We start from the raw sequence: 26529 nt of genomic DNA, 5'->3' as shown, positions 1-26529 counted from the left end.
GTGTCTTTTATAAAGGGAAATAAATAAATAAATAAATAGACAAAATAAGAGAGAGAAAAAAACTTCAAAATTACATTTTAAACCCTTCATTTCATCATTGAACTAAAAGGTTGTAAGCAACGAAGGGCGTCTAATATGGTAATTTTGTCATCTTGCTGAACAGCCAAACCGTTCCCCCAAATTTCATTTCCAAATCCAAATCCCTATTTCCCTCTGCAAAACCTAACCCTATCTTCAATACAAGAATTCTTTCTCAATCTCAACCTCAAATCCTCTCTCTCGTCGACACATTTCCTTTGCACTAATTCATTCGCTCTGCAAACTCGGTGACAAAAGCCCAAAGGTGAATTTAGTCTCTGTTTCTTCGTTTTTGATTACAATGCCGCTTCCTCCCAAACTGAGCCGACCACTACTGCACAGGGACTCGGACGTTGCGGAGATGTCTTCCAACAGCTTATGGGTTGGAAACTTGTCCATGGATGTCACCGATGCGGATCTCATGAATTTGTTTGCGCAGTTTGGTGCGCTTGATAGTGTTACTTCCTATTCCTCCAGGAGCTTCGCTTTCATCTACTTCAAGCATATGGAGGATGCCCAAGCGGCTAAGGACGCTCTTCAGGGTTTTTTTCTGCGTGGGAGTTCTATCAAGATCGAGTTTGCGAGACCGGTTTGTTTTTGTTCTGATCTCTGTGTTGTGTTGGGTTTTATTGGATTGGCGTATCTGTATAACATGACTGACGTGCCATTAATTACTCGCTTTGTTTTGCAATTTCTTGATTTTGATTTTGCTCTTCATTTGGACCCTTCCCGTTTGATAATGCGACAACCGTCGAGATAGGCGTTATCTTCCTATGATGAAGGTTTTTCCTTTTGTTGATATTCAATATCGAATATAACAAACCCAACACCGACATTCATGGCATAAATAACGATCAAATACGCATGTTTGAAAGAATCTTAATAATTGGGAGAACATATCAATAATTGATATAGCTCAGGAGGATCATACGATATAAACCTTTCAACCTGATAGCATTCGGCTACGTTAAAACCTTTCAACCTGATAGCATTCGGCTACATTAAAACCTTTCAACCTGATAGCATTTGGATACATTAAAACTATGTATAATTTAATCACCAAAACGATATAAACCTTGCAATTATATCCAACCTCGGGAAAATCTGAATTTCTTGCTTAAGTTGTGGTACTAAAATTACAAATTCTTCAAAAGTATTATATGATTCCATTGGTATTAAATGTTTAGAAGTAATGAGATTGGGGTGGGTGGGTGTGTTCTCTGGTGGCCTTTGTATATCCTTCCCTCTTAATTAAACATGTTATTGGTACTATCTAGAGAAGATATAGGCTTCATTTTTTATGCTTAGCTTTTTCTTTGGTTTACAATAAGAATTTTCAGAAGGTCAACTCATATGATCTATGGAAGATGGTATCAGTGTAAAGATCAGGAAGTGCTAGAAATCAGTCTAGTAATGTTATATATTGGAGCAAATATTCGAGCTCGTATGTAGTGTTTATTAAGCGTGAAACGGATTGAAGAGCAAGCGCTCAAGTGCAACTTGGGGAAAAGAAGATACGATGGCTCCAACGAGGTTAAGCACACAGTGAAACAAATATGAACACCTATATACATGGTATTCAAACTAATATGAAGCTTTGGCCTGAGAGAATAACAAAGAACTTTTTCAGACAATCAAAAACAAGTTTCTAAGTATCATAGGATTTTCCATAACTAAAATCCATTAAGCCACGAAACTACAAAACGATGTTGCATACCTACAAGTTAAAACTCATTACCACTAATTAGGTCATTATCTCAATTTTCCTCATCATTAAACTTCTTCCTCTTTAGCATAGTTCCTTTTTTTTTTTTTTTTTTTTTGGACAAGATATGTATAGAGAAGCATATTTCCATGTTTCTCCACAAGTATTGGAAGGGGGGAGAGAGCTTTGAGTAAGGTTAAATGAAGGACATGAACAAACAGTTTCTTGTTCAACTTTTTCTTCTTTTTATTATGCTATTTGCAGCTTTAGTTCATTAATAAACATTGCCCTTAAGCATCATGTAAGAGACCACAAGGATGGGTCAATTCTTCTCTTTATTTAGTTGTTGCCAATTCTACTAGTTGATGGATAATGATGAGAAGAATTTCAGGATTCAAGAAGTACCAAATTTATTAGGTTTAAGGACTTATTAGAATAGTAAGGGTTATGTATCTAATTGTGTTAAAATAGAAATTAGTCTTGGTGTCTTAGCTCTGCTAACTGTCTGCCTAAAAAGACATTTGACATGTTCCTACTTTGAGAGGAGTTCATTTGTGCAAGTGTTTTTAATTTGGAACACTTAAGTAGATAAGCTACTCCTGTTTGGTAATGTTTTCTGGGCATGCTATGCCTTCAAGCTTGATATTTATGCAAATAGCCTTTCCTCTTAATATCATTCATTGAACAGCACTTTGACCTTGACCTACTGGCTAAAAATATAAACGAGATCTCCATTGTTTTGATGATTCCAGGATGAGACATTAGTGAAATTCTGGAATCTGTCTCCCTTTAACAAAATAAAAAATAATAAAGATTCAAGGATGACACCTACGATTACTCGTGTTTTTCAATTTTGAGAGATTTTAACTTTGAAGACAAAAATACCATGAGGAAGCACTAAAGAAGACATCTTATATTTCATTAAAAAATAAAAAATAAAAAAATTAGAAGAAGAAGAAGAACAACAAATCTTAAGGGCTAGGGGTAGAGACAACCCTTCCCCCAAACAAAAGAACTGATGCCAATTTCTAATAATTTAAGGAAGGCTATCGGTACCACCAAAAATCTTTGTGGTTTGAACTCTTCCAAGAAGCCAAGTGTTATATACTATAGATAAAGGAATCTCCCAAGCTCCTCCTACCTTCAAATAGTCTATAAGATTTTGTTCCTTTCATGTCGTCCATATAGTAGATTTAACAGTGCAGCCCTATAGGATATTTGTTTTTTTCCCTAAAACAAGTTCCCATCAAAGCCTCGAGCAACATTTTTCCAACCTTTTTGAGGAGGCATATTGAGAGACCAAAGTATGAAGTACCCCTTTAATTTATTACTAATGACTATTTTATTTGGTTTGTGTGTGGTGGCAAATTTTTGATCAATAGATAATACTCCAGTAGGTTGTGTTGAAAATGTCATGTGATGCTTGTTTAGGGACCATGTTGGGAAAAGAGTATGACTGTACCTGTCTCTTTGGGCTAAATTTTTTCTCAATGTTCTCATCTTTATGATATCGATTAAAAAAAGTAGTGTTTGTATTTTGGATCGGTGACATTTCTAGTCAACCCTCTTGGTAAGTACCTTCTCTTGAGTTTCCCAATAAAGTAGAAAAAGGAAGAATGTTTATGAGAGATTGTAATCTTTATTCTTTTCAATTTTTCATATTTCTTTTGGAAAGCCACACTTGTTTTTGCGAAATTTTCTCGTGTAAAGACTACTGATATATATGTATGTTATTCTTTACATATGTTGATGGATTATTCATGATTAATAAACTTGCTTTGATTTACAAGTTATGTTACATTATAAATTGGGAGTGTGACTATTTCCCTTTGGGATTGCTAAGCCATTGGTGAAGTTTACCATGCTTATACAATCTCTTTCTAATTATATTTTCCTTGGGCTTCTAACCATTGTGACGTTTGCTGCTCGTATCCTTTATATTTACGTATGATTTAACAGCCATATTTAACCCAGCGATTGTAAGTAAAACTTGTTAACTTAGATCTTTGGTCAGGTTGTGCCCGTCCTTTTTCTAAAACATCAGCATTCTGTGGTTTCCATGTCTTCTGATAAAAATGTAGGATGTATGGTAGTTTCATTAGGTCAGTCAATATGTGAAAACACGTTTTTGAATACGCTATTAGACAAAACTTCTTTAGGTCTATTGGAACGCAATATTGTTTTTATTTTTTAAGAAGTTTTGATGTTGAATAGATGTTGGGTAGTTTCTAATGAATCCTTCTTGTTTGTATACCTTGTCTAAAGGAATACATTTTTTTAAAATAAGAAAAATGATCATAAATAATTATTTTTATTATTAAGTTCAATTAATCACTCCTCAGCCTAATGGGCCTGTCTAGTAGTTCCATGAATCACGTATATTCTTGGTGGTTCTATCAATTCAATTTCTCATCTTCAACTTTGTGTTGTATTGCCTTTAGTTGCTTAAAGTTAATCTTGTATCTTTTGGGTATGTTATTGAGAAAAATTCTTTTATTTATTCTTTAATTTTATGCATGCATGCATGTCATTGAGACGCATCCATGCATTAGGTTTCTACTGGTTAGTTCTAGAAACTGGAATTGACAATTTTTGTTTTCAGGCCAAACCTTGTAGGAACTTGTGGGTGGGTGGTATTAGCCCAGCTGTTTCAAGGGAACAACTTGAAGAGGAATTTTCCAAATTTGGTAAAATTGATGAATTTAAGTTTTTGCGAGATCGGAATACAGCATTTATTGAGTATGTTCGATTGGAAGATGCATCACAAGCTTTGAGAATTATGAATGGAAAACGCATTGGTGGAGACCAGATTCGAGTTGATTTTCTTCGGTCACAGCCAATGAGAAGAGTAAGCATGTTCAGAATCTCAATGAACATCAATGTGCTCTATTAAATATGTTTGCAGCATTTACAACTAGTTAATTACTTTTTGTATTGACTTTACCCTTGGTTTTTTACTAAACCTTTTGAGAAATTTTTTTTATTCATTTTGAAATTAGTTCATGTGACCTCTTCTTTCTCTCGCTGATGTAATTAATCTGAATCTCTTTAGGATCAGTGGCCTGACACCAGAGATGGGCATGGACAGCTTCAGGGTAGAAATGTGGGGATGGGTGATTTCCAATCTGGTTATAAAAGACCACTGGTGAGTCTTATTGACATGTGGCCTTATGTAATCATTGATGTTTTACCACTATGTATAGTTGCTAATACTTTACAAATACAAATATGTGGAAGCTTTTACGTACCTGTGCACATTGTTTGTGATAAAGTAACTACAAATGTACCTGGGTCCTGATGTTATTTTCTAAGTTTTGTTCTTAAGATATGATAAAAGACTAATTCTACATCGGATAATCTTTTTCTCACTTTTAAAAGCTTCTCATGGATCAAGATCATCAATACAATGAAATTGACCCTTTGATTGACCATCTTAAGAACCATCACATATGGGGTATTCTTCTCACTCCTACAGATGGAAATGAGGTAGCCATTTTGTTAGCCACCCATGCTTGTTGAGCGATCCATTTAGAAGTTTGGTTAGAATCATATCCATTTTGGTCCACCGTTCTCCACCCTCTCTCCCACGTGATGCCAGTGGATTTTCTGATTTTTGCTTCATTTTGTTCTTGTATTCTTCCTCAAAAGGAAAAAAAAAAAAAAAAAAAAAAAAAGAAAAAGAAAAAGAAAAAAGCTCACTTTATGAATTATAGTTAGTTTATTGTTATCATAGCAATATAACCATTTGATAATCGTTGCAGCATGCTCAATCTTCGGAATTGCGTAGAGATGGACCTCCCAGTAAGGTTTTGTGGATTGGTTATCCTCCATCTGTTCAAATTGATGAGCAAATGCTCCACAATGCGATGATTTTATTTGGTGAGATAGACAGAATTACAAGTTTCCATTCTAGGCATTTTGCATTTGTAGAATTTAGAAGTGTTGATGAAGCACGGCGTGCAAAGGAGGGTCTACAAGGACGGCTTTTTAATGATCCTCGGATTACTATTATGTTTTCAAACAGTGATCCGGCACCTGTGAAAGAGAACCTTGGCTTTTATCCTGGTGGTAAAGAGACTAGGCCTGATATGTTTTTCAATGAGCATCAAATCCGTCCTCCACAAATGGACCTGTTGGGACATCCTCACCCAATGGTGCAAAATAAGTTTCCTGGACCACTGCCATCTAGTGGCATTCTTGGACAAAATACGGCAGTAAGACCACCACCCTTTGGTCCTCCACAGGGTATCTCAGGCCCCCCAGAATTTAATGACTTGATGACATCTCATAGTTTTCAGGATGCAAATTCAAAAAATATGATTGGTCCAAATTGGAGAAGGCAATCTCCTCCGACACCAGGGATACTTTCTTCTCCAGCTACTGGTATTCGTCCACCTCCACCGGTCAGGTCCACTCCAAGTACGTGGGATGCTTTGGATGTAAATCAATTCCATAGGGATTCTAAACGTTCAAGGATAGATGGTCCAACATCCTTAGATGATGCTGCTTTTCCTCCAAGAAAAATGGATAACCGGAGCATGGGTTTTGATCAGCAATATGGGGTTCGTCCAATAAGTGATGGAGGTTCTTCTCTTCCATATGCCAATGCTCCAGCAAAGACTCCTGCTATACCTATAGTTGCAAGGGCTCCAGTTAGTGGTCGTGGCCAGAGCCATGCTGAAAATGATTTTGTATGGCGTGGAATAATTGCCAAGGGAGGAACGCCTGTTTGTCATGCTCGTTGTGTTCCAATAGGCGAAGGAATAGGAAGTGAGCTGTAAGTATCAATTTTCTTTCTGATATTTTTTAAATAAAACTTTCGTATTAATATTAGCTTCTCACTTCCGTAGGATGATTCTCATGCCATGTAGTTGATTAATTCATGCGGTATCTGGGAACAAAATGTTTTGGTGCACACCGCTTGTACAAATATTTTTGAATGCTGTCTATTTAAAGTATCTTTTATCTTTTATCTTTTTATTTTATTTTATTTTTATATATAGAGAAACTGTATTTGTACAAAAAATGGGGCCTACTTACATGGGATTAATAGAAATTATAAAAGAACTCGAGGACATAGTTGTACAACCTACAAAAACAAATCATGTTCAAGTAAGCTCGTGGTCAATTGAAATTATAGAAAAGAGCACCAATTGTTGATAATATGAAACAAAGGATAATCACAAAAAAGATTTGATGAGCCAAGTCCTGAAGGAACCTTAAATTCTCCCGTTTCTTTCTAATTATAAATTCCACACAAAAACAGGGAGTCTACCTTGCCAAAGTGTTTATGATCCTTACTGGAAATGGAGATCCACAGAAGTTTCCTAAATCATGGAGATTATTCCAATAGCGTGCTTAAACCAAGACCCTATCTTAGAAGCTAAAGGGAAACTCCACATTCTTGGTTTCTTTAGAATTTAAACCAAGAATCCTGAAAATAACTGTTAAATGAATTAGCAGATATTATAGAACAACCTATACAATTGAATGAATTTAAACAAAACAGATCCTGTTCAAGTAACCCCATGATTAGTACAAATTGTAGAAACGAGCCCCAATTGTTGGTAATAGGAAACGAAGGATGATTACAAAAAAATTTGATGTGTCCAATCGCGAAGGATCTTTAAATTCTTCCGTTTCTTTGCAAGCATAATTTCCTCACAAAAACACAGAAACTACCTTTTGCCAAAGGGGTATATGATCCTTACTGGAAATGGAGGTCCATACTTGTTTCCTAAATAATAGAGATTATTCTGATAATGCTTAAATCAACACCCCATCTTAGAAGCTAAAGGGAAACTCCACATTCTTGGGTTCTTTAGAGTTTAAACCAAGAAATCTGAAAATAATTATTAAATGAATTAGCAGATGTTTGCTGCATAGCTTTGTTATGAACGGAACATTGTTAGAAAAGCTAGTTTGGATGTGAACTTAAAAATTCCAACTAAAGATCAATTTCTAGTTGGTACAGGTGATGGTGTTTGGAATCTTATATTCTCACTAACCATCTATTTTGATGTTTTTGTCTACTATTTGGCAGTCCTGATGTAGTCAATTGTTCAGCAAGAACTGGGCTGGATCAGCTCACTAAACATTATGCTGAGGCCACTGGATTCGACATCGTCTTTTTCTTGCCAGATAGTGAGGATGATTTTGCATCCTATACCGAATTCCTGCGTTATCTAGGTGCAAAAGATCGTGCAGGTGTTGCTAAGTTTGATGATGGAACTACAATGTTTTTGGTTCCTCCTTCAGAGTTTTTGAGAAAAGTCTTGAAAGTTTCTGGTCCAGAACGGCTTTATGGTCTTGTTCTCAAATTTCCTCAGGTGTCTATTAGTGAACCTACTCACCAACAATCATATCTACCCATGCCTACATCTGACTATGGTGAGAGACAGCAGGTTTTGTCTTCACAAACTGAATATGGGTCAGTGCCTTCAAAGCAGGAGCAACTTCCAATGGATTATAATAGGGTTTTGCATGATGAAATTAAGGAGCCCCCCAAAACACTTCTGCCCGCAAGTGAGCCATCAGCAGTTCAGCCATTGCCTCAAGAATATGTTGCTAACAATAATACGGCTGCAATCTCACAAGCTGGGTTAACATTAACACCCGAGCTTATTGCTACCTTGGTTTCCTTACTGCCTGGTAAGTCACAGTCATCTAGTTTAGAAAGTGCCAAACAACCGGCAGCCTCACCACAACCTCCAGTTCCTCCTGTTGTTTCTAATAAAGGGGCTACATCTGAGGGATGGATGGTAGGTCATCAATCTTCTGATCAAACCGGTCAGCCATTTCAGCAAATGGGAAATCATTATAATCCTCAGAGTCACAGCCTTTCTCAATTTCAACCTTATCCACCTCTCCCTCAGACACCTAACCAGCTTGCACCACAGGCCACGGGAACCACCCAAATCCAAGAAGCTGCTGTCAGTCTGCCACAGCAGCAGCAGCAGTTACCTATTCCTTACAGGCCTTTATCTACGTATTCTGCCCCTCCTGAAAATGCACAAGCTTCTGGTCTGCCCTTGGTCAATCCTCAGTATCATCATGATAATTCGCAAATTAGCCAGAGAGGTTATGGGTCGGTCAATGGAGTTGACACATCTGGCTATGGTGCACCAGTTATGCAGCAATCAGCAAATACTGTGACCTTATCTAATCAAGGTCAGGGTTCTACGACACAGTCACAACCTATTACTCAATTAGCATCTGATAGGGTGAATTCCGAGCCTCCTTATCAGATGCAGCATTTGCAATCTGCAAACCTTGGCACTGGCACTGGGAGCAGTGATGCTGAGGCAGGCAAGGACCAGAGATATCGATCTACACTCCAATTTGCTGCCAATTTACTCCTCCAGATTCAGCAGCAGCAGCAGCAGAAGCAAGCAGGCTGGGGTTCAGGAAATCAATAATGAGCTGCCCCTTGCTTAGGTAATCCCTCATACTTTACTTTTATTCTTTGATGGCCTAGCTCTTTTAGTAGATATTTGCATGAGCTCTGATTGGTTTATGATTTTCTATTTAAATGCAAGTTTCTGTTGTTGGCTGAAATAGAGTATGTTTTAATTCGTATGACTTCGGGTTCTTTAGCATCTTTTATTATAGCTGGTATATGATACATGATCCACTGCTTTAACTTTTTGTGTAGGTTGTTTAAAAGTTGTGCTAGTGTTTAGGATTTTAATTAGGTGTTATTGTTGTCATTCTGAAGTTGCTGATTAAAGAGTTTAGAATGACATTGCTGATTGAAGAGTTTCGTGCATGATCTAATTATCTTCATCGAGGTTATTTCTTCCTAATCCTAGGCATTTGTTTAGGAATTTTGGGGGTATCTAACTTCCTCTCATTTTGTGCTTTTCAATATAGACTTAGGTGTGGAACTTTTTATGGAACAAAATAAAACTAGTCAGTAGGTGACGGGAGTGATAAGAAAGCTCTCCAAGTTCTCCTTCTAGATACAAGAAATAGCTAAATCCTGAATTTGGAACAAATTCCAAGATGTACAAGTTCCTACCACCACCTAGGAAATTGACTTATGTAACCATAAAAACTTTTAGATTTTAGTTTCCATGCTTCTGGAAATTTCATTCAGCAAGTAGTCGGGAGATTGATTGATGGTTTGTTCATTGTTGCTCTATGGTTTTTGGAGGTCATTTTTGGATGTGTGTTTCCTTATTTTCTTATACATATTTAAAATTTTAAAATCTAATCTAGATTTCGTGAACTGATTTTAGAAATTAGCAAATAAACCCACAATGTTGTTACTAAAAATACTTGGGCCCCATTTGATAACCATTTGGTTTTTCAAAATTGAGCTAAAAAATTCTACCTTCATGTATTGATTTCTTGGGTTTGTTATCTTGTATTTTTAAAATCCAAGCCAAATTTTGAAAAAAAAGAAAAAAGAAAAAAGTACTTAAAAAAATTTCTTTTTTTTTTTTTTTGGAATTTAGCTTATGGTTCAATATTTTCTTAGGAAAGATGAAAACCGAATTTTTAAAAATCAAATGGTTTTCAAACGAGGCTTTAGTTTTGAGTTTATAAACATTACTTCTGTCTAGGAGTTTCTTTGTTTAGTTATCTATATTTTAAAGATGTTTTAAAAATCTATTCCAAGTTTTGAAAGCTACAAAAATTACTTTTTATTTTTGTTTTTGGAATTTGGCTTAGAATTTAAATCTTTTCTTAGGAAAGATAAAAATCATGTAAAGAGATGTAAGACAAAAAAAACTATAATTTAAAAAAAATCTAAGAGTTAAGCAGATGGGCTTAGTTTCTTTAAAAGCAGAGAAATGACATAGAAAGTGGTTAATGAAACGAGCTCTGGTCAACTGGGTTGGTTGAGTTAAATCAGATAACGGATTGAAGCTGGTGGCAATGACATAATCTTTAGATTCAGTGTGATAATTGAAGTTTAGGAACCGGTAGATGGTTAAGTAATTTGATTTCATAGAAGTCCAGTCCGTTGTGCATATAATGAATCGTAATATCACAACCGCCTCCTGTTATTTATTCTTTGAGATATATGTTATTATTTCTCTCTTGAAGGCATCTTGATTAGTATCATGCATTCATATCTTTATTGGCCATGTCTGACACGCTTAGTTTTACTTATTTGTGGCCTATTAGCTATTTTTCTGTGAAACCTTTTGCCTAGTTTGTTAGCATCTGTAAAACTTTATGTAAGCAGGATTTTGTTTTGAGGGTAGTAAAATGTTTAGTCTTGTACAATACTTTTAATGTGTAGCTGACATTCTTTTCCATTACCTTTATGAACTATGATCCAAAATGCATACAAATGAAACATAAAAGTATTTAAATACCAATTTTTGAAGGATACATGTTACTTTATATCTTAATCGAGAAGCTCAATATGAGAAGTTATAAAGTTCCAATTTTCGTTCCACCCTTAATACCATTACACGTTGGCCCAATGGTCGTTAAGATGTAAGCTTAGTTTCTTTGCGGTTATGGTACAAACCGTAGTGACACCTACGTTTGATTTCGAAATATCTTGAGTTTCTTGATACTAAATATTATAGGTTGAAACGAAGATTCATCAAAATTCACGGAAATTTTTATCATTATTTTGTAAGTCTTGGTGTATATATATATTCATCACTCTTAGATTGAATCAACTCAACCAGGAGCACTATTTTGATCTCGTGTAGAATCTTTAGCTTGACAGCCTTACCTTCGTAAACCAACCTCCATTACTCTATATCCTAGAAGGCAACAGGACTTCCTTTCACAATGATTTACGTAACATGAATTAAAAAATATCGATGCGAATTTTCAGAATTTCGACTGCTAGTTCGTGAGAGTTCCGTGTAAGCATAAGATCTTCTTTGTTCACAGTTGGCTAGTTTTGACAATGCTATCTCGTTGTTCTGACTTGTTGATTTACATTAAACAAAAAAACAAAAAAGTTGATAAAATTTGTGTTAGCTAGCTGCAAGTTTTCGTTTGCAATTGTTCCATTGTATTGTGCAGGGGGCAACCGTTTTTCCTTGTTTTTATGAGGTAAGGTTTTAATGCATCAATTAGCTGTGGTAATTGCGTACGAATTTTATGGAGGATATCTTTTGCGCCCATCGTTATTAGCTGTTTCTTTTTCTCCTCTGTTTTTTATGCTGAAAAATGTGAGATTTTGTGAACATTTTGGAGATCTTGTTTTGCTTCTGAGCAGGACTTGGTTCTACCTGGAAGGGAGAAAGAAATAAATCCCTTGAAAACTAGGAAACATGGACTTTCTCTGTTTAGAATAGTGTTCATTGTATACGGTGCACACTCTGAATGTTTTGAACATTCAAAGTCGAGACGAGTATTAAACCGGGTTAATGTATAGCAAGTGTTGAACTATCTTTCGGGCCTAACTTCTCTGCTTTTGAATCTCGAAAAACATAGCATTTAGGAGTAAATTTTCGATGTTATAAAAAGGGTATTGTATCGACCTTTAATTTAGGTAGGCATGTGCCTGTTTGTAGTGATGAAACTGTGATTCTTTTACCTATCAAAGTTGAAATGGTTCAAATGTTTTTTTTTTTTCTCCCTAAAATGAAGCGAAAATGCATGTAGGTAAATTGCGAGGGTGAAAGGGAAACAAGTTTAGTTATGGAATTCGTTTCAGAAGAAGTCGATGGCTGGACGCACGTGCTCGTTCTTGCACACCTTCGTTTTCTCCTTTCAAACTAATGTACGTACGTGTCGCATCGTGCCTTTCTCATTTGCCCGTTCATCAACACCTCGTGCGATTGTATTATCAATTTTTGGAATTTAAGTGTTCTACAATCTATGTAGCATAGTTTAGTAGTTTTTTCAAACATTACTCTTAAACTTCCACAATTAATTTTGGTTATTGCTGAAGATGGCCTGAAAACCCACTTTCTAAGTTGTTATTTCATGCTTCGCCTACGCCACCTAACCATACCATTAGTGTTTACTTTATTTTTTTTTTAATTTTATGGAAATAGGAGTTTTTCTTGGTTACCTATTATTGGTAAAGGATATGTGAAAAGTGGAAGAGTTTGAAAGTTAGTAGATGGGTGTAGTTTGTGACTTTTAGTTATTAAAAATTTTAGTCTATTTAGTTCAAAATTCGTAATAGTTTAACTCATAAATTTAATTTATAACAATTTGGTTTTTAACTTGACACCCATGGTCAGTACTTTTTTTCGATTTAAAATTCTCATGGCGATCGACCCATTTTTTCTTTCTTTTGAATATTTTTCCTAAGTACGATTTACTTTGAAGGTTTGTCTCCACATTTTGGTGAAGTTATTGGTTTGGAGTATGTTTACTGCTACAAATAAACTAATAGAGTAGTTAACCTAGTTCTAGTAGTCACACAATAGGAAGGTGACACAAGAGGGAGCAACCCTCATGCTTGCTGACTCTATGTGGTCCCTTGAACTGCTCCGACTAACAAGTTAGTTGATAACTTCTTAAACGCACCCACATGGTGATCGTAGGGCACTATTAAGTGCATCCACATCCTACTAAGATTGTACATGCTATAGTGGTTCTCATAACTAGTAGTGAATCTATTATAGAAGATTGTCTAACAATCCACCTATAACTATCATAACGTACAAACATATGACATACAAGAAACATAATATAACACCTTATATCATATGATTTATTTAATTGCATGCTATAGCATGAATCATATGAACTATACTGACACCAATATGTTAAACTTAAAACTAGCATTTTACTATAGTTGATATACTTAATTAGTCCAACCAAGTTATTTAAGTTCAACTTCTAACATGGTCAAGACATGGGAATGTTGAATTAAAAATGAATGGATATTACCGATCCTTACCATTTAGAGCTGGTTTGTGCATTTGACTATTAATCGAATTTCATAAGCTTGAATTGAAAGATGGTTACTCAAATTAAAAGTTTGGAAGTGTCATTACATTAAGGCCCTATGTTCCCATCCAATTTTTGTATTCATTTCCCCTCAAAATGATTGAAAATGTGAAGAACTACATGAACTACTCGATTGCCTTTGAAAAATTTATGAAAGGTCTCTTAATAGATCCCCGAATGAATATATCAAAAAATGGCTCAAGACGAAACTAAAAGGATACATCAAACACCTCTAAAGTTTAGATATCTATTACATTCAAATAAAATTTAATTACATTCCAAACATTTTATATAACCTTAAGCAAACTAATGAACATTTAGTAACAGCGCAAACATTTTCAAGTTTAACAAAACTATAGGAATTCTAACAAAAATTTTGCAACTATCCAGACACCAAATCAAAGCCAAGCTCTGACTCTCTATATGCTAACTAGACACGAACATAGTAATTTAACCTTAAGTTCATAAGGATGTTTCGCCAATGACTAGAAATGCATTTAATTTGGAAATTTTGAAAGAAAACAACTTGAAAACACCATAAAAGGAACCAAACTATTCCCACTGAAAAGCCCTTTAAAAATCATCAAAAACTCTAAACAAGGGAGCTTGTTGCTAGGAAATGATATCAAATGTTGAACAATAATCCACACAACACTTGGCTAAACTACAAGAAAAGGGAATAAATAAATAAATTAAATAAATAAGCAAAGATGAAATTTCAGCCTCAAGCAATGCAAATTATGATACATATGTGAATGACAAATTAAATTTCTGTATAACTTCTTGGCTGGACCATTGTTGTTAATCCATACAACCGATAATCCCCAGTCAATTCAATCCCAAAGAATGGAAGAATTGCACACCAGTAATCATGATAAAGCCTTGCTAACTTGAACAGATCTCAAACAGAGGGCATCTCGAGACCGAATATATTATCCTGGCACAAACAACAGGATTCAATGGTCAACTTCAACATCTTAAGTATGCAAATGACTCCTAAAAATTCATACAATCTCGACATCTCCTGTTGGCAATGCATTCATCTGCAAGGTCCTACCATTTCCAGCTGAAAGAAATCGAACAGACGGCAATGAAGGGTCCGTCACAGATTCAATCTCCAGAAAGTCGAAGTCGTAGGTGTTAGATTTCTTCAAGCTAAATATAAAGACAAGAACAACCCATCCTAGCATGGAAAGTGCCCAGAAGTTATTCATTCCGTGGATCAAACCCCAAGCTATAGCATATCCAACAATTATTCCAGATAGATGTCCAAGAAAACTTGCTTGTGGGACAATAATGGAAGTGAAGATCAGTGATTCAAATGGTGCAAAGCTGATGGGTAGCGAAAGGAAGCCAAAGAGTTCCAACTTCGAAGATGGTTGCTTCATAGAAAGTATAGTCATCCACCCGAAAACAACACAAGAATATCCAACAGCGGTAACTCGTCGAAAGTATTCGAGCTTAAACTTTTGAATTAAGAGATGGTACATTCCTAACACTAGGATACCAGAGAGTATGACCAGAACAAGAGTGTAGTGGAGATAATATGCAACACCTAAGCCCATATGCCCAAGCTGTTCTAAGACCCCAAGACTCCAAAGAGCACTCATGTTGAAAACCAAATGAATAACACTTATATGAGAAAAGGCAGAAGTTATTATCCTCCAATGGTGTCCTTCCATGGCAGTTTCATAACTCAGCCCCACATGTGAATATCCAATGTTTTTCTTCTGAATGTAAAACCATATAGCACAGCAAATCCCTATAATCCCACTTGTGGCTGGTTTTTCAAGAATCTCGTAAAATAAAGGCCTCCCCATCTGAAAATTGCCCTTCAAAACTCCCCTGTTTACACAATTCCTAAATCAATACTACTCATACAGAGACTGAAATTTCTTCATCAGAATCAGAAAATGAACAAAGATTTAGTACCAGCCATTAAGTAACTTCTTGAAGTATATCAGATCAAAAAAAAAAAAAAAAAAAAAATTCTCGCAATTTCACAATTTCACAATTTCTTCATCGAAGCCCAATCACGAAATTAAGAGACTGAAAGGCAACTAGATCGAGAACAGAACGATAAAATCAAAACAGAACAATATCCAAGAAATAAAAGGCACCACTCGAGAAATTTCTGTCGGTGAGAAGAAATTCAAATCTGCGACAGAGGAGAACCTGATCGGAAATTGGAGAGTTGAGCAATAAGCGAATGCGAAGATTCAGATTGTACTATCGAGGGTGAATGATTCGAGGAAAGGAGGAAAATTAGGGTTTCGGGAAATTTCTTACTTGGGAGCACACATTCATGTTCGTGAAGGCTCTGGAAGACTTGGCTTGCTCCCAAATGTGCATTTCTCCCTTTATTTCACCTTTTCTTATTCCTCATATTAACATTCTTAATACTCATTTATTTATTTATTTCTTAAGTTCATATCGTGTCATATCCATTTAGGCATGCTTCATTGGATTTATTAGTCATTTCCTTATATTTTAATTTTGATCCAGTGAGAATTTACGACTATTTTCTATTTATTACGTATATTTTAGAACGTTTCAGTTAAATTAGTATTAAAGCAATCGAGTTTTAGATGTTGTAGACTTGTCTAGGTAGAGAGTCGTACATTCACTGTGCCCTAGCGCTACGACATGCCTAGTTTTGACTCGGTAAGTAAGTCAAAATTTGAACAGTGGTTAAGTCTCATGAGATCGTACTTCAATTTTCATTTTCTCGATTAATTGACGTGTTAGGATGAGTTTATTGTCTTTTAATAGACCATGGCTCCTAAGAGAAGGATCGATTGACGGGTAATACCTAAAAGGAGTAGAAAGAAGGTGGCAGTTGGCACTACAAAGAAGATCTCTGAGGTTGAAATGATCAAACCTCAAGAGGCAATGAGGGAGAGCCTTTAGGTGTCAATGCCTACCCCAGAGGTGCCACCGACATAGCCTATTGTGACTTCCATGCTAAAGTCCTTATAGTCATTTATGAGGTTTACATTGGAGACCCAGACCAGCCAACTGTTACAAATCATGGTAGCCAGTTAGACAATTTCGGTCCCCAAGAAATCAAGAGGAATGACAATAGATCCAATTATGCGAGGGACTTCTAGAAGTACAACTCACCATCTTTCGACAGTGAGAAAGTAGATCAAGTAGCAGCTAAAGCATGGTTAGAGGTCATAGAGACAACCTTCCAATATATGAACGGCTCAGAAAAGTAATAGGTGCACTGTGACATGTATATGCTAGAAGATAAGACGTAGAAGATGCTCAGTCTTGATAGAGGGCTAGTGATTTCGTCCCAGTTTAAAGAGGCATATTTCCTGAAATAGTATCTTGTTCTTGCCAAATACAAAAATGAGATTCTAGCTATGAAGTAGGGAGATAGAACGGATGAGGAGTACAATATGGAGTTTAACAGGTTGGCCAAATTTGCTTTAGACATCGTAGCCATAGAGAAGAAGAAGACAAATTATATTATCTAGGGTCTCAGAGACAAGGTCTAGAGCTTTGTGACAGTCCAAGCTTCCTCCGATTGCAATGTTGCGTTGCTACCCTAATGGACATGCACATGCATGAGGGAAAGCAGACAGAGATGGTTCAAGCTTCCTCAAGTTAAAGGAGGAGATCAGATAGGAACTGCTCTAGGTTTGACCGACATTTTCACGGACATTTAGGTAATTATGGTCAGACACTAGATGAGGTAGAGAAACATGAACGTGCCTGCTAGCACAATAGAGTATTTTGGATGTGGCTAGTCAGGCCACAAAGCTGCAGAGTGTCAATACCAAAAAAATCAAGACGCCAACCCACCAACCCATTGGTAATGTAAAACTGAGAGGTTGGGAAGCTCAGCAACATAGCCCAGCAATAGCCCCTACGACTATGACTAAGAAGGCAGATGAGTCCGACACAGTGGTAATAGGTACGGTGCCCATCTTTGATCATTTAGCATTTGTGTTGTTTGATTCTAGTTCCATGCACTCTTTAATCTCTAAGAGATAGATTGAACATGTTCACTAAGAACTAGAGCTTTATAAATCACCCTATTAATTTCCACACTTGTGGACAAGTTGTTGTTGGTCACTCGTAAAGTTAAGTAAGATAGTGTGACAGTTTTAAGATGAGTCCTAAAGGCAACACAAATTGTCCTGAGTATGCAAGACTTCGAGATTACCCTAATGATGAGCCGACTAGATGAAAACTACGATTTGATACACTTAATGCTTGAGTAGTAACCTTTAGACCCTCGACAGGGGAGAGCTTCACGTACAAGGGATTAGTTCCAAGAGTACCATTAAAGTTATTACCTTCTTGAAAGCCAAGAAGATGATTAGCTACGATGCATGGATGTTTCTAGCTAGTGTCACGAATATCAACAAAGTACAACGAACAATATCTTTAGTACCACAACTTTGGAATTGAGCTTGAACTAGGAATCACATTGATCTCAAAAGCACCCTATAGAATGGCACCCGTGGAAATAAAGGAACTAAAAGAATAGTTGAAGGTGTTGCTAAATAAGTCTACATATGACCTAACATATCATCTTGGGGAGCTCCCGTGTAGTTTGTAAGAAGAAATATGGATCTAAATGTTTGTGCATATATTAGAGGGAGTAAAATAAGGTCATTATCAAGAATAAGTACTCTCTGTCCGTAATAAATGACTTGTTTAACTAGTTTAAGGTGTCAATATTCTCTAAGATTGACTTGAGGTTAACTTATCATTGGATGGGAATTAGAGAGGAGTGTTAAGTTATGGAGTCCGTGTATATGGTAAATGACATGGATAGTAAATGACTATATCTGGTAAAGTTATATATATATATGGTAGATAGTTATATATAGCATATACCTATACTATATATATATATATAGTAAATTGAACCATATATATATATATATATATATATATATATATATATATCTACGTAGTGTTTTGAAGATGCACCTTCTTGCCTTCTCTGTATTCTCTATTACTATATATATATTTAAAGTCATTAATATAAACCTAAATTTGATATTTCTCATTGCATTTTCTCTCTCATATTCTTTGTGTTCATCTATATCGAGTGTGAGTTGTTGTGCTGTCTTAACAACTGATATCAGAGCTATGCAAAATTCACCACAACCTGGGAAGATGAAAAGCTCAAAGGTTGAAATTGAGAAGTTTGATGGATCAAATTTCAGTTTATGAAAGATAAACATTGAAAATTATCTGTACTAGAAGATCAGATGGAAACTAAGCTACATAATCGAAGTAAATAAGTTATGGAGCTATAAGGATCGAGATAGACGAACGTCTCGCTTGAAGGAATTTGCCAATATCATAATCTTTTGGTGAGTACCTTTTCTACTTGGTAATGATAACAAAAATTTTACAACATGTTGAGAGCGAACCTTCGACTTTGTTTTTGGTGTCTTTCACTTATATATCCATACTCGTAATTAGTCAACGTGGAATTCCAACCATTCTTAACGTTACACGATATTTATCAAATATTTCGTTAATAGATATAAACATGCCCAAGAGGGCAGGAGTGTCAAACATGCATTGGACGGAAAACTAAATCCATGATTTAAAGTCCCCTTGTTGATTTACCAAAATTAATATATTTAATTATTTAATTACAATAAATCAATAGTGATTTATTTAAATATATATTTTAATTCATTTGGACATAAAAATTTATTAAATAAATGAATTAGTTATTTACTAAATTATTAATTAATTAGCTAAAAATATCTTAATTAGAGTTAGTGGCTTTTGAATAATTATAATTATTTATTTATTAGCACTAATTTTAATTAGCTCATTCATTAGTTTATCATGTCTTTAAAACATAATTAATTGGTTCGATTTAAAATTAAAATTAGTAATAAAACATATAATTATTTTTTATTTTTTTAGTAATAAGTTACAATAGTTATATAGAATTAATCTGATTGTAATATAAGTTTGTATTAAGTAAATATTTGCAATCAAAAGTTTATATAAATTTATTAAAATAATTTATTTGAATATAATTATTAAATTTGATGACAGACTAAACTCAAAAATCTAAAATATGGTAGATATTAAATTAGTTAAAATTATTTAATAATTTAACAAACATTAATTATCTAAAATTAAATAAAGTAATAACAGAAAAAAAATATATATATATTATGATTCCAAACATATCAAACAAAGCTTTAAACAAACAACCCTTTTAATCTTTACAGCATGAGTCACCATTCTTTAATATAATTTTATATTTTTCATATAAGATCCAAAAGTTATAATAAGGTAATAAATAAGGTACAAAAGCAAAAGAAAATGTTACAAAGACTGAACGAATATTCTAGCCACAAGATCAGAGCAAACTACTATAACGCATACTATCAGATGTCCATGTCGATAATACTATACATAAACATTTTGTAAGATTATAAACTCTATTTTTCACAGGCATACCAATTCAACATCTGTGCATTTCTTGGTTCATCCAAGATCAGGAACTGTAAAAAACTCCTCATCGTCTACCATCTCGATCCTGGGCTTTTTGTATGACGTGCTCGACTTCGTCGGTCTGCATGTGAATGCACTACCTGCGTGTGAAGTAGGAAGCTCCGGAACTTCAGCAGCAGCTAAAGCTTCTTCAGGAACCTGCTCGCCAAAGAGGCCCATTTCTGCTAGCCATTCTAACTCCCCAAACTCTAGTTGTTCTTTCTGCTGCAGTAATGAAACTTGGGGATAAGTGTGACAACCCAATAATCATGATTTCAAGAAGTAACTATAAATCAAGTGATGTAATGCAATTCTTCGTGAAAAGTTTGCCTCTGTGTTAGAAACGGTAAGGAACAGAAATCTCTAAAGAAACTACAAGGCATGGATCCAAACTAAAGCCAGCCAATGTTCTATTATTGTTTTGGAGATTCCGCTTCCCATTGGAAATACAGTTTTGCATCAGAATAACCAAATTTTGGAAAACGGTGCACGATATGAATTTAAACTAACAGATGTTGTGAGATCCGAATGAATCAATTTTTATAAGGGTGTGAAAACCTCTCCCTAACAGATGCGTTTTAAAAACTTTGAGGGAAAGCCCGAAAGGAAAAGAAAGCCTAGAAAAGACAATATCCAATAGCAATGGGCTTGGGCCGTTACAAATGGTATCAGAGCCAGACACAAGGCGATGTGACAGCAAGAAGGTTGAGCCCTGAAGGGGGTGGATTGGGGGTCCCACATTGATCGGAGAATGGAACGAGTATCAGCGAGGACACTGGGTCCAGAAGGGGGTGGATTGTAAGATCCAACATCTAGTTTGGGGAGGAGAACAAAACATTCCTTATACGGGTGTGAAAACCTCTCATTAGCCGACAGAGTTTTAAAAACCTTGAGGGGAAGCTTGAAAGGGAAAGGCCAAAGAGGACAATATGTGCTAGCAGTGGCTGGCCGTTACAAATGCTTAGAAACTTTATGCTAAACTAGTTTCATCTTTGGGAGAAAATGCCAGAGTACCTCTGAACATATGCAGGAAGGTTCAAAAGGTTATGGTTTCTAAATATGTAGAATTAATTAAACAGGAGATGTTGGTATAAACTACATTTCACTTCATCTCCACTATTTTTCATCCAAAGAAGAACAAAAAGCTCACTTCCTTTGTTGCAGTATGATCAACAAAAAACAAACAAATGGATGCGTAGAAGGTGAAGTATCTAGCTTTTCTTTACCTTGTCAGAGGACTCAAGATCAGAGAAGTGGAGAAAGTCATCAACAGCCCATGGGGATGAGAAGTTAGGAACTTGTTGTGGAGGAATTTTAGCAGGAACCTGAGGGTTCTTCGGATTCGGAGGTTCCATCTTCACCTTGTCGACGTCCTTCATGCAACTTGAGCTCATAGCCACTCTGATTCCAGTGGCTAGGAACCTCTGGTGGTTTGCTGAAAGACTACCAGTTGAGTGAATTGGTTCATCACAATCTTGACAAAATAGTGCTCTGTCTTCAACACAGAAAATGAAAGCCGCCTTGTCCTGATACCGAATGAGATATAGAACACTCAGCATACCGAACGACATCCCTCAAGCGAAATTTGAATATTTCAATACCGACTCTCTACAATTAAACTACTTGAATCTAACAAACAATGATGATTTATAACAATCAAAGTATCATAAGAACAAAGTATGATTACGTATTTGATTTTCTTGGTTATTCAAAACAAATACCAATTCTGGATCTTGAAGCCGTTCAAAAATCAATCTCATTAGCATAAACTGGCAATCCAGGAGAGTTAATTAATCAGATACCAGAGGAAATGATTATCTAGGCAACAGCAACCACGCAGTGAAATGACTAGACTTGAATTGATATCATATCATGTCATATGTTTAAGAAAAAATTTGCCATAACTTATAAGCTTAAATCTTTTAGTATAGAGATAAATTAACATGGCATCGGTATCAAAGATTCTAAATCCGAATCCCTGTTACTAAAATTGAAGTAAAGACTGAAGATCCTGTGTTCAAACTTCTTTCACTTGTTGAGGCTCTTACTAAATTTCAATCTCACAAATAAACTTAAACCTTTGGATTTAGTAGTGATTTAAGTAAATGCTATTGAGATACTCATCGACGCTCCCGAAATCGCTAATCTACACTCATTATATCATACCAAACACCATGAGATGAACGAAACTAGCAAATAAACGAGCAATAAATCAAAAGTAGAGCATCAAAAGATCGAAATTACTTGGCATATATCGCATTTGGGGAGCTTGGTGGAGAGGCACTGAAGGAGAAGCCTCTGGTGTTTACTCGCAAGCTTATTCGCAGCATGAACTTCAACATCGCATTTCGCACAAAGCGCCGCTTCATCCGCACAACAAATCACAGTAGCAGGAGCTTTCTCACAAACATCACACTGTATTTTCATCTTCACACTCCAGATTACCACCGCGATTCAGAATAGATTCCCGGAAATCCCTCTTCTCCCGTTTCCTACTCCAAGATCATCAACTCCACGAAATTCGGAGGAAAAGCAGCAACTCAAAGCACCGCAGTGCCGGTAAAACACTGCCGCCGGATAAATCCAAGAGAGAATCGAAGAGAAGAAAAATCGGGAAGGAAGGGGATAGAGAAAGAGGAAGTATATGGTGGAGGATTGAAGAGAAAAGAGGAAGGGCAGAGATTTTGGGAAATGAAGATGAAGAAAGATGGTGAAGACAACAAGGCGGAAAGGAGTGGAGGCCATTTGTGTGGCTGTGGAGCTTGATTGGTGTGTGGGTGTGGAGCTTGATTGGTGTGTGGCTGAGGAATTTGGAAGGCTAAGACATTCCTTGTCTAGAGATAAACCATCTTAAAAAAAATTTACATAATTAGGCCTACCTTATATGCTATGAAACTTCCATTACTGATAAGTTTATATGAATTTTCTTCGGAAGGTTCATGAACTTGCCAAAATCAAAACGAGTTCTTCTTTCTTTTCTTTAATCATAATATGGAAAAGAGGTGGTGGGACATCTTTTGTTTGTGCTTGGTGCTAAAATTTCCTTGGGTTTCCTCGCTCTTCGTTCTCTTGCTCTTTTATTCTTGAACTTAGCATTCTCGGTTGGTGGAACGTACTTAACCGAGATATAGCATGTTCATCCATGACTTTTGTGAATCCCTTATATTACATCCTTCTCCATATCTGAAAAATCTTAAGGAATCACTGACTCTTAAGAAGGGAAGGTAGTCCATAGAATCGACCGCCGCTTGTATTTCAAGTATGAAAGTATAGATTTAATTCTTCAACTATTCGATAAGCATATGTTGTTAAAGTTTTTTTTTTTTTTTTTTTTTTTTCTCGCTAAATGAATAACTTTTGTAGAGTTTCTAACTTGATTAGCTACATTAGTTGGATCGATTATCTCGTGATTGAGTTTAACTATAAGGCTCCACTTGGTTCATTACATTTTCCAAGATGGGTGCAAAAAATTTGTTTGGTTGTTTACAATAATATACGCAAACATATGCATTCACACGTATCGATAAAGGAATGATTGTCGTTTGGAGAAACCATATTTTCAATTTTTTTTTTTTTTGTTTGCTTGTCAATTTGCACCAATTTGGTTAGTTATCTCGATTTGGATTAGAAGTATAAATACCAAAAACTTTTGTGTTCTAGGAAATATTATTATGAATTGACATCAAAAGGGTCGAAAATCGATCAAAAGTGGCAAAAAATCGGCCACAAATAGAGGTAAAAAAAATCACAAAAGAAGAAAAATGAGGAAATTTTGGCCATAACTAGCTTTGAATCCGAAATCGAAACGTGATTTAATGAATATTAGTTCCAGATGGTTGAGTGTGTGATCTCCCTATAGAGTATAAGTAGCAATAACATAATAAGACTAGGGTGTTAGAGACAATTTGGCTAGATGATGACCTAAGACGGAATGCCTCCAGTAGTCCCTAATGCTCTTCGATCAAGCTAGAATAAATGACTCATAATATAGAACCCTGGAGACATGAATCCACGTCAAAGCTACCAAGCCACCCTAAGGGACCTAGAAGACCACCACAACAACCTAGGAAGACAAAGGTAGCGTCCAAGCCAATAGTAGTTGGTACGACATCTACAAAGCTTCCATTTCCCTTTCCACTCTAGTTTCAGTATTGTCGAGCTAGGTATAGGACCAATTAAGGGTGTGTGACCTAAAAGTTCAATTGGATTACCTTTCACGGCAGTTCCATTCTAAGACAAATGTGGATGAAAGGGTGGCAACCAAATCATGTAACGTCTTTCTATTATAGAAATTATAAACGAGAATATAATAAAACTTTTAAAAATTATAGAAATTAAATTTAAATTAAAGTTAAAATATGAAAATTGGTGGCTCAATCTTTCTTTCCGTTAGTTGATTCTACTTTTTGGGGAATCTTGGTCCAAAACACAAAATATCTTGGAATCCTTATCCATTTTGTTTCCCACTTGCCAAGTGTGGTGCCCAACTTTGCTGCCCACTACAAAATTTCTTTAAGCTATAACTTTAATAAATTATGGAATCGGAATCTAAATTCGGCACTAGATAACTTCAACATTTTCTTACGATATGGTCACGATTCAGAATTTAGATTCGGGATAGCCTCGACGTTCCTTTGCAACATGATCATACGGTCACATTACTTAACCTTAAGGTTCTAAAAGTAGAGACTATTCCCACAAACCAGCTACATAATATTCTTAAATGGATCAAGATTCAGAGTTCATATTTGGCACGTGATGGCTCCGATATGCTCACATGATCACGTCATTTAATCCTCACTTTTAAAAGCAAAGCACGTTTAACCTTAGAGTTCTTATAATTGAGTCACTAAAAAGGAAGATGCAACTTGTTGACATAGATAGTAACTTTCAACTCTTTTAAATCTTTTTTAGTCGTTGTATCCTAAGGTTTGCTTTCATTCGAATATAGTTTCGGTTTATTCATGTATCTCTTTCTTACTCGCGTATCACATGATTTATGTCTGACTCGATTATTTATACAAAACTTGATATTATGAAATTACTCGATTAAGATAATAAATAAATTGATAGTATTTGAATGATGAATGAAAGAGAACAAAGGTAGCATATAAGTTGTAGGATGCTTATCCACAATAAAGGAAGTGCAAGAAATTAAGAGGAAAATGATATAGCAAAAGAAAAAAGAAATGGAATCTTTTTATATGCTAACTTGAAAAAGAAATGGAATCTTTTGTTCCCGATAATGTTATAACTTTAACCTCAAAATTTGTGTTCGAGATTTAAGAACTTTTCGTCAAGCGGTAGAGTCTGATGTTTAGTTATGGATTGAATTTGTAACCGCTAGCAGATATTGTTCTTTTTGAGCTTTCCCTTTCGGGCTTCCCCTTAAAGCTTTAAAACGCGTGTGGTAAGGGATGGTTTTCACACCCTTATACATGGTAGAGTTTGATGTTTAGTTATGGATTGAATTTGTAACGACCCAAATCCACCGCTAGCAGATATTGTCCTTTTTGGACTTTTCCTTTCAGGCTTCCTCTCAAGGCTTAAAACGCGTGTGGTAGGGGAAGGTTTCCACACCCTTATACATGGTAGAGTCCGATGTTTAGTTATGGATTGAATTTATAACGACCCAGATCCACCGCGAGCAAATATTGTCCTCTTTAGGCTTTCCCTTTCGAGCTTCCACTCAAGACTTTAAAACACTGGTAGGGGAAGATTTCCACACCCTTATACACGGTGGTTTGTTCTCCTCACCAACCGACATTACAGAATTTATTTGATTTGTAATTAATTGAAATCAGCTATAAATAAATTCTACTAGTCGTGAAGTTTTCCATTCCGGTGTCTTCACTTATATGTCCCCTTGCATCTTCTCTCTCTTATTCTTCATTCGATCTCTAAACTCTAAAAATATTTAATAGATTATGAACTTTTTGTTGTACTGATTTGGACATTATCTCGATTTTAGCTTATATTATTTACATTTGTAAATTAAAGTTATAAAACTTTGTGTGTGATCATGTGAAAATGGGTGAAAGGTAGTCGAAATAATACAAGAATGAGACAACGAAAAAGAAAAGACGTAAACTTTTGTCATCCAACACACAAAGTTTAAACTAACTGTGAGTAAGTAATACCTAGGAGGATATACGTATAAACCAATGCATTCAAAATCACAACTTTTTTTTCGTGTGCACTAAATAGTAACTTGTACGAACACAGATTTGTTGGGTATATATGAATGAAAATAGACCGACACAATGAAAATAATAACAAAATGCGATGAAATAAATTAACAATGATATTGAGGTCAAGATTCGGGTGTTAGTTACCTTGTGCTACACTTGTTTTGATGATGAAAGATC

At 35.6% G+C, this 26529-nt stretch overlaps 3 protein-coding genes across 8 annotated transcripts; 1 reads left to right on the top strand and 2 right to left on the bottom strand.

The window, feature by feature from the left end:
- The first annotated feature begins 109 nt into the window (after positions 1 to 109).
- On the top strand, positions 110 to 12692 carry LOC111784392 (flowering time control protein FPA). 3 transcript variants are annotated; one of them, XM_087129068.1, is made up of 7 exons: positions 112 to 343; positions 421 to 667; positions 4386 to 4631; positions 4836 to 4928; positions 5545 to 6560; positions 7827 to 9220; positions 12368 to 12692. In XM_087129068.1, the coding sequence occupies exons 2-6, from the start codon at positions 440 to 442 to the stop codon at positions 9199 to 9201; spliced, it is 2958 nt and encodes a 985-aa protein (XP_086985194.1). In that variant the 5' UTR covers positions 112 to 343; positions 421 to 439; the 3' UTR covers positions 9202 to 9220; positions 12368 to 12692. The 3 variants fall into 3 exon arrangements, with proteins under 3 accessions (XP_023520869.2, XP_023520868.2, XP_086985194.1); XM_023665101.2 differs by lacking the exon at positions 12368 to 12692 and adding an exon at positions 11979 to 12347 and having other exon boundaries at positions 110 to 667; XM_023665100.2 differs by having other exon boundaries at positions 111 to 667.
- A 1657-nt stretch (positions 12693 to 14349) lies between these two features.
- Positions 14350 to 16055, bottom strand: RBL13 (RHOMBOID-like protein 13). 3 transcript variants are annotated; one of them, XM_087128864.1, is made up of 2 exons: positions 15959 to 16055; positions 14350 to 15844 (listed from the first exon to the last, which is right to left on the bottom strand). In XM_087128864.1, exon 2 carries the CDS (start codon positions 15487 to 15489, stop codon positions 14674 to 14676), a length of 816 nt encoding a protein of 271 aa, XP_086984990.1. In that variant the 5' UTR covers positions 15490 to 15844; positions 15959 to 16055; the 3' UTR covers positions 14350 to 14673. The 3 variants fall into 3 exon arrangements, with proteins under 3 accessions (XP_086984990.1, XP_023520866.1, XP_023520865.1); XM_023665098.2 differs by having other exon boundaries at positions 14350 to 15514; positions 15845 to 16043; XM_023665097.2 differs by having other exon boundaries at positions 14350 to 15514; positions 15959 to 16028.
- A 3853-nt stretch (positions 16056 to 19908) lies between these two features.
- LOC111784396 (B-box zinc finger protein 24) lies at positions 19909 to 23009 on the bottom strand. Of its 2 annotated transcripts, none has more exons than XM_023665106.2 (3): positions 22406 to 23009; positions 21388 to 21687; positions 19909 to 20383 (listed from the first exon to the last, which is right to left on the bottom strand). In XM_023665106.2, exons 1-3 carry the CDS (start codon positions 22586 to 22588, stop codon positions 20156 to 20158), a joined length of 711 nt encoding a protein of 236 aa, XP_023520874.1. In that variant the 5' UTR covers positions 22589 to 23009; the 3' UTR covers positions 19909 to 20155. The 2 variants fall into 2 exon arrangements, with proteins under 2 accessions (XP_023520874.1, XP_023520873.1); XM_023665105.2 differs by having other exon boundaries at positions 19909 to 20386; positions 22406 to 23003.
- Between the last annotated feature and the right edge of the window lie 3520 nt (positions 23010 to 26529).

Source organism: Cucurbita pepo, chromosome 12 (genome assembly GCF_057944985.1).
Source record: "Cucurbita pepo subsp. pepo isolate OVF chromosome 12, ASM5794498v1, whole genome shotgun sequence".
Taxonomy (NCBI): Eukaryota; Viridiplantae; Streptophyta; class Magnoliopsida; order Cucurbitales; family Cucurbitaceae; genus Cucurbita; species Cucurbita pepo.
Note: the sequence above shows the minus strand (reverse complement) of the source record. Positions and strands in the feature narration are given on the sequence as shown.